At 43.3% G+C, this 7457-nt stretch overlaps 1 protein-coding gene across 1 annotated transcript; it reads right to left on the bottom strand.

Annotated features, from left to right (window-relative positions):
- Positions 1-735: 735 nt before the first annotated feature.
- sf3a3 (splicing factor 3a, subunit 3) lies at positions 736-7357 on the bottom strand. The gene is made up of 17 exons (XM_084562964.1): positions 7111-7357; positions 6952-6999; positions 6422-6474; positions 6157-6262; positions 5989-6061; positions 5237-5328; positions 5063-5145; positions 4792-4930; positions 4631-4699; positions 4467-4534; positions 2363-2470; positions 2207-2276; positions 1908-2072; positions 1587-1697; positions 1406-1496; positions 1271-1326; positions 736-1182 (listed from the first exon to the last, which is right to left on the bottom strand). Exons 1-17 carry the CDS (start codon positions 7204-7206, stop codon positions 1105-1107), a joined length of 1506 nt encoding a protein of 501 aa, XP_084419090.1. The 5' UTR covers positions 7207-7357; the 3' UTR covers positions 736-1104.
- Positions 7358-7457: the final 100 nt, after the last annotated feature.

The raw sequence follows: 7457 nt of genomic DNA, 5'->3' as shown, positions 1-7457 counted from the left end.
ATAGTCTTGTATTGACGTAGAGCTTTTCTATCAACTAGTTCTCAAAGTGCTTTACAGGCACAATGATCTACCCGTTCATTCACATGGTGACGAAGGTTCTTAGTTTACTGTGGTATCAAACTACTAACCCTCTGATTCGTGAACGACCCGCTCTACTTACTGAACCACAGCCACCCATACACACCAAATGATATTCAATAGCAATAAGAATCGAGTTCGGGCTTGGTGCAACCCTTACAAAACTCTGTATTGGAGTTGCAGGTGTCCATGATCCCACATAAGAGGATCACTGTCTCATATCAAGAGACAGGTATACAAACTGAATTTTTAGCTGAGTGGAGGCTCAGTGGTGGACGACCAATCATAGCTCATCATCCTGCGTGATGTCTTTGGGAAGGAGAAGCCTTATGTTTTTAGCCTTTCCAACAAGTGAACCCTTAAATAAAATAATTACACAATGTGAGATAAGTATTCAAAATCTTAAGATGAGAGAGATAGGCAAGACCAGGCTCTAAATCATCTGCTGTTCCATTTTCTCTTCTGACTCCAGATTTGGAAACACTGGACTGACCCATTTAATTGTATAAACTAGCTCCACGCTGAGCTCCAGCGCTGAGATGCTGCTTACACACTGACGCATTAATGTTTAAGTATTGACTTTTTATGCTCCAAGTACCCTTTTATACCATCCGCCAGAGCCTCACAATCAACAAAGTGAGAAACAAGAAACGGCAGTGACAAATGTATTCAATTTATTATGATCACTGGTTGCCACGTTACAAAACTATGACACTACAGAAAAATACCGTTTTCTCAGCATTTTGAAGGCACAGGCGTATCATGGGAAGCTCATTTCCATTCAGTGCCCCAGTCTACAAAGATGAACCGGGACGCACAAAAGCAGAACTTGGAATGCATCATGAACAACACCTGTGCTTTCTGCTGGGCAAAGGGTCTGTGGAGGGAGGGTCTGTAAAACATTACTACTTACAAATAAAAGGACACATGGGCAAGTATGAGATAAAAAATATAGTCGATTTCAAAACAAGGCTCCTTATAACCTCCTTTTCATTTCTTCGGCCACTCAGTCACGTCGCCTTCCATCTACAACAAGCCCTGCCTCTTCAGATCCTCGTAGGTCTTCTTGTTGACCACGTTTCCACTTGAGTCCTCGTACTCTTCCTAAAAAGGCGCACGTGAAGGGATGAGTGGCTGTATAACAACTTGAAAGAATTATATCTTTAATCGGTCGCTCTGAGTGCGCACTTACCTCTGTGTCTGGCTGCCACCGCTCCAACGCCTTCTGGGACTTCAGCTTCGCCCACACTAGAGTTAACAAAACACAAACCACTTCTTAAAACCAACTTCCAAAACGCATTCACGACCAAGTCGGGACAGGACTTACGAGAGACGGCGTCCTCGATCTGTGTTACGTTGGCAAAGTGAGCCGTGTTGGGGATTCCCAGACAGCGCATACCGTGAGCATGCCTCCACTCCTACAAAACAACAAGAACTGGCATCATTTTCATCTTCAAAAACGAACACGCCCTCCGTAAGATGTACTGCGGTAAAAACATCAAACGTACTGCGAAGTGCCTCTGGAAGGCTTTGGGTCCTCTGTAAGTGTAGTTGCCGCAGATCTCGCAGTTGTAGTTGATGTTCAGGCCGTGGAGTTTATAGAGCCAGTATGGAATCGGCTGCAGGGGACAAAGCAGAAGATGGCAAAGTTTTAAAATTCAGAACAGGACACGAAATGTGCAGAGAATACAAACGCCCTGGATGGTAAGATGAACTACACAATAAACTGTCTAGTTGATCAATTCAGAATTGTAGGAGAAAATGAGCCAACCAGGTGTCCCACACTAACAGTTTCACCCTCTTTAAGAGACCCATAAACGCAGCCTCACCTTGCCGTCCCAGCCCAGCGGCAGGTTCTTGGGGTTGTAGATGATCTCGTTGTCTTCGTCTTCGCTCTCGCTCTCACTGAGCTGCTCTTCCTCCTCCTCCTCGCGCTCCTCTCCGGTCCGGGCCTGTTTCCTCTGCACGTTCTCATGAGTCAGCTGCCTCTGCTCCTGTAGCCATAATCAGAGCGGTGATTATAACCGTCGCACCTGAGCCCACGCCGACCTCCACAAGCCAGGTAAGACTTTTCTCAAAATGCTGGACCAAACCGTTCGTGCGTTAACTTGATGATATACAGACTCACCCCAAGGATCTCCACATATTCGTAGACTTGAGCTTCCAGAAAGCCAATTTCCTTGTTCCGCTCCGTGTCTCTGCAGGAGTGATGGATGGAAATTGTTATGAATTATATAATGAACACTATCACGGCCATTAGGCTGAAATGATTACACCCGCTCACTTTTTAGGGCCTTTGGCTTTAGGATTCTTGGCAAACAGAGATGGGTCGAGAGACTCCAGGGATTTGCCTTTAGTGCTGAAGAGTCTCTGAGCTCTCTCCTCCAGAGTCCTGTACAAACAGACACACATTATAGCATCAACAGCTGGTGGAGGTCAAAACATGTGCAGATTGTGCGGCTCTGTTCTTAATACTCGTCGCTTAGTGTTATTTATCCCCACTCCACGTCCCGTCCTTGCTCATTCAAAATGTGAACATGGGGCACCAGCAGGTCCCAAAGAGGGGACATACACCGATCAGCCATAACATTAAAACCACTGACAGGAGAAGTGAATAACATTGACCATCTTGTGACATTGCAATGTTCTGCTGGGAAACCTTTGGACCTGGCATTCATGTGGATGTTACTTAGACATGTAGCACCCACCTAGACCAGACCAGACACCCCCACCCCATAGCAATGACACTCCTCGATGGCAGCAGCCATCCCCAGCAGGATGCAGCCTGACACAGACAAAAACACTTTAGGAACAACTAAAAAAATCATGAAAAACAGCTCAAGGTGTTGACCTGGCCTCCAAACTCACTAGATCCCAAACTGATCAAGTATCTGTGGAATGATCCACAGAGGATAAGGATATTTTATGCAACTTCTAGCAGACCAGCTCTACATCATTAATTCATACTCTACATGACAGCTGCTGGTTCATCACAACATTCTACATCAGGAGCATAGAATCTGCAGGACAGCAACGCCTCGCCCAGAAAGGTGACTGAAGTACATAAACACAGCTTCCATGGAAACAGCCTTATCATCATCATCTATTAATCATTATACACTGGGCATTTTACCATAGGCCAACCAGTTTGTCGCAAAATCCTCGTCTGGTACTTTAAGAATTTTAAGGAGAGATAAAATTAACATCTGAACACAAGAGACCGCCGGCTTTGTCTCTGTGTGTGTTAAATATTTCATGTTTATCTTTGCAAGTAACACGAGATATTGTGTCACTTCCTGATGCGAATGTGATGCGTCGTGCTGCTGTTCACATATTGTTTTAGCCGTTACTTGTTTTACTAAGTTCCTTGAAAATGTTCCACTTAATGTACTACTTGATGTCTTATTTCAAGTCTGCTTCTCTTTTTCTCTCCGGTACTGTCAGTTTTCCCTCTCCCTCATTTTAACAGCAATTGAATTTGGCACAGTTGTATTGATATAACACCAATAACAATGAAAGATGGTTTACAGAAGCCAGAGCCTGAATCCCACTGCCACAGTAGCTAAAAGAAAATCTCCCTTTGATACTTGAGGAGAACCAGGTCATGTGGAGGCCCCATCTGCTTGGAGCAAGCAGATCATTTCCAACATGCATCTGGATAAAGCATGTTTCATACATGGTATGAGTAATACCATGTAATACCATTTTGCAGCATTGGGGCTTATTGAATTGGAAGAGCGGCTTTGTGCTAGTGAAAATTACCCATTAGCTACGGTAGTTAGTCAGGCCCCAGTAGCTGGTGCTAACTGGCCTAGCATGGCCATCCCCTGGTAGTTACCCTGGCAACCGGGAAGCAGGATCAAACCCACAAACGTAAGCAGACACTCTTTAGAATGGACGGCTGTACATTTATACGAAAAACAGCAGCACAGGCGTATGAGTTTCGCAACATGGTTTGTTTTGGGGCTGGGAATGCTTCCTGTTTGGGTCGCAGCGTGCAGTTTAACCCACTCTTCGTACTGCTCTTTATAGCGCCATTGTAAATGGTGCAAAAACATTCTTCTGATGCACATCTGACACCTTAAATCTGAACCATCTCCAAATCATTGAGCCACAGTTTTTCTTCTTTTTACCAACCAGCTCCTCTTCAATGCCTTGATTCCCGTCTGTGTTACTCTCCGTGTTGCTGCATGCAGGATTAGTGAGTTAGGCGAGAGGGGAGGGGCTGGCTGTGTTCAGAAAGGGATTTGAGCGCCATATCTTGTCCAGCTCGACTCCACATACAAACCAGAGGATGGTTTCTATTGTTGTTAATGTAAAGTGCTTTTTTTATATAAATACAAGACAAAGTTAACCCCCAGTGGAATAATGGTAATAGCAAGGCTCACCCTCCACACTTGAGTCCCAGCGCCATGAGAGCTGACTTCAATCTGTCCAGACCCAGAGACGCCAACTCCTGTGAGGGAAAAAAAAAGGAGACAAAAACAGGTGAGTATAAGCTTGAAAGTGCAGCTTCATATCAAATGCTGAATATTCAAGGTTTGATTTTTACCTCCCAAGATGAAAAGGCGGAGAGGTCCAGATGAGCTCCAGCATGCGTCAAAGCACTACTTGTCTCTTTCTACAATCAGATCAACAAAACCAGTCTGGTCAGATCTCAGTAGCCAAAACGGGAACAATCCTCAGATATGTTGCCCTGTGAGGAGAACTTACAGGCCAGCCTGGAAAGGTACCGTTGTCCCACTTTTTCTCAAAGTCTGCCAGCACTTTTCCATAGAGCTCGTTGTGGTCCAGCAGAGGTTTGACCCGGTCTGAGTAGTCCTGCAGGTACTCCAGCAGCATCTCCAAATACCTGTATAACCAACACCACATTAGCCAGACCTACACATTTGCATTAGTTGAAAGGCCCGCCGTTTTCTCTTTGTTACGTCTGGATTTATTGTTAAGCTTTTGCTTTCCACATGATCAATATGAATGGACGTACTTTTTGTATTCAGCATTTTTCCTGTCCTTGGGGATGTCAAAAAGCTGGTCGAATGAAGACAGGTAAGCGATGTACTCCAGTCTCTGTAAAAACAGTCCGCATGCAGAGCAGTTAAAAAAAAACAACACAGTTTTCACTCATGTGAATGAACTGAGTTTTGTTTTGGATTCTTACCTCGGCACCCTTTAAATTGATGTACTTCAGGTAGCAGTCGTGGAGATCCAGGTAGCGTCCGTATCCCTCCTCATCTGTGAACTCCACCATGTCTGTGGAAAATAGAAAAGATCTTACTCAGCCGTGCAATTTTATTTTATATTGTTACAGTCTAAAAACAGCAAACCGCTGAAAAAAAAAACATGAAGAACTGTGCATCTGAAGCACATTTCCATATCACATGAAGATCCCTGGCTAGTTTTTTCAACAAATTCCAACATTCTCTCTCTCTTTCTCTCCGTCCCCAAACCCCTCTAAGCATGAATGAGCTGGTATGCAGAAGATTTTTTTTGTCTGTATCGGTTGAAATGCACCATGCAGAACATTTAACATCAAAGCGTCTTAATTTGAAGGTGTTTAGGCAGGGAGAGAGAGAGAGATTAAAACTCCAGCTGGATATTAGTTTATTATCTAAGGATTATTATGGACAAGTATTGATCCTTTAATGAACAGTTATCAGAGTAACGACAAAGATGCCGGTACTCAAATTAACATAGTCCTGAACATAGGTAGATAACCAAATGAAATCTATTGTACAGCCATTAAGACGTACTAGCTAGGTTAGTTAGTTAGACTTAAATGACCCAGAAAGGTATAGTTCTTTCCCAACCGCACATCGCTTTTGCACGTCAGTAACAAGCACAGAAAGACAGATACAGCCCAGAAATAAACCTGCTTTGGTGAAAAGGAAACGGAATCAGTTTTAGACTCACTCTGAGCCTCCTCACTGGGGTTGTCTCTGGCTTTCATCAGCTCCTCAAACTCTGCAGACATGGGAATGGAAATCTGAAGGAAATAAGAGACAGCGTTATCCGAGATTTAGTTTCACCAAGATTGTCACATAAATTAAAAACGTGACCATTTACTCTGAGCTTTAATACCTCATTTGGGTGCTTTCTGTGAAACTCCTTTATCTGTTTCAGTCTGTTGTAGAACTCTGCAAACTCATTTGGTCCAGAGATGGCGGCGAGTTCATCTCTCCTCATTCTGTCAGACAGAGATGGAATCCACAGTGAGCAGTGGAGGTCATAATCAGACGTTCAAACGAATAAAAACCAGAAGAAATCATTCTAAAAGCAAACGTTTACGGACACACATGGATTTAGGCTTAAGTGATTACAATCACTTAGCGAAAAATAAACATACCCATCTTTGTCTTCATAGGAGTCCCTGAGATTTGCGCTCACGTCCATATACCTCTGTCAGAAGACAAAAAGAAAGTATTTCCAATGTTGAGCATTAACAAGTACTGGTGTACAAACATGTACTGAAATCAGCTGTCCATTCCTCTATTTCACATTCAGAAATGGATTGTCTCAGAAAAAACTTTTTTTGTCTGATTTGTTTTCAACCTCCACCATCGATCTCAGTTTTAGAGGCTGATATAGTGTACATTTTTGAGAGCTTAACCAATCACAAATGTCAAAATGTTCATTTTTAACAGACAGCTCGAATGTTCCAGCTTGCACGTAGACTCGCTAACGTAATTTTGCAGTGATCTCCTTGAAATACTTGCTCTATCACTCGGGTATAGTAAGGAACAATAGAATGGCTGCCTTATATTTTATACTATAAAGTTATTTCATGGATATTGGAAACGCTAATAACCTAGCTACCTACCCAGTACTACCTTTAGCCAGCCACTTTTAGCAGTGGATAAATCAAGTCTCACTTACATCCAACATTGCTCTTATTCGATGATCAGAATTAATTTGTTCCCGCAGCTAAAAGAGAGAGAGAGAAACACAGGAGTTAATTTCAATACGTTCCGTGCAGTTGTAGTGAAGATCGGCAGTAACTTAATGCTAATGCTAGCGTAAAGCGGCACAACTTACCGTGGACTTCTTGTGTAACATTTCTTTTGTCTTAGCATCCATTAGCCGCTCTTTCTCTTCGTGATAGCGACGCTGTTGCTCCAAAATAGTCTCCATTATTTAGAAATATGCACACGCGCCCCTTTAAAGATAAAACAATGACTCTATCAAGCTAGCATGAAATGAAAGAAACTAGCAGCCCCGCCGTGCCTGCTACGTTTGTTTTCAATGGCGCATGTTGAGAAGCTAACTTCCGTCAGTGTACTCGGCGTAAGGGAAACATCGACCAGCGCAAAGGTTCCGCAGTGGTGGCCGACGCAAACCATGAGCAGTTAATCATAAGAGCATTTATAAAACGTCGTTTTAAT

Source organism: Chelon labrosus (genome assembly GCF_963514085.1).
Source record: "Chelon labrosus genome assembly, chromosome: 16".
In the NCBI taxonomy this organism is placed as follows: domain Eukaryota; kingdom Metazoa; phylum Chordata; class Actinopteri; order Mugiliformes; family Mugilidae; genus Chelon; species Chelon labrosus.
Note: the sequence above shows the minus strand (reverse complement) of the source record. Positions and strands in the feature narration are given on the sequence as shown.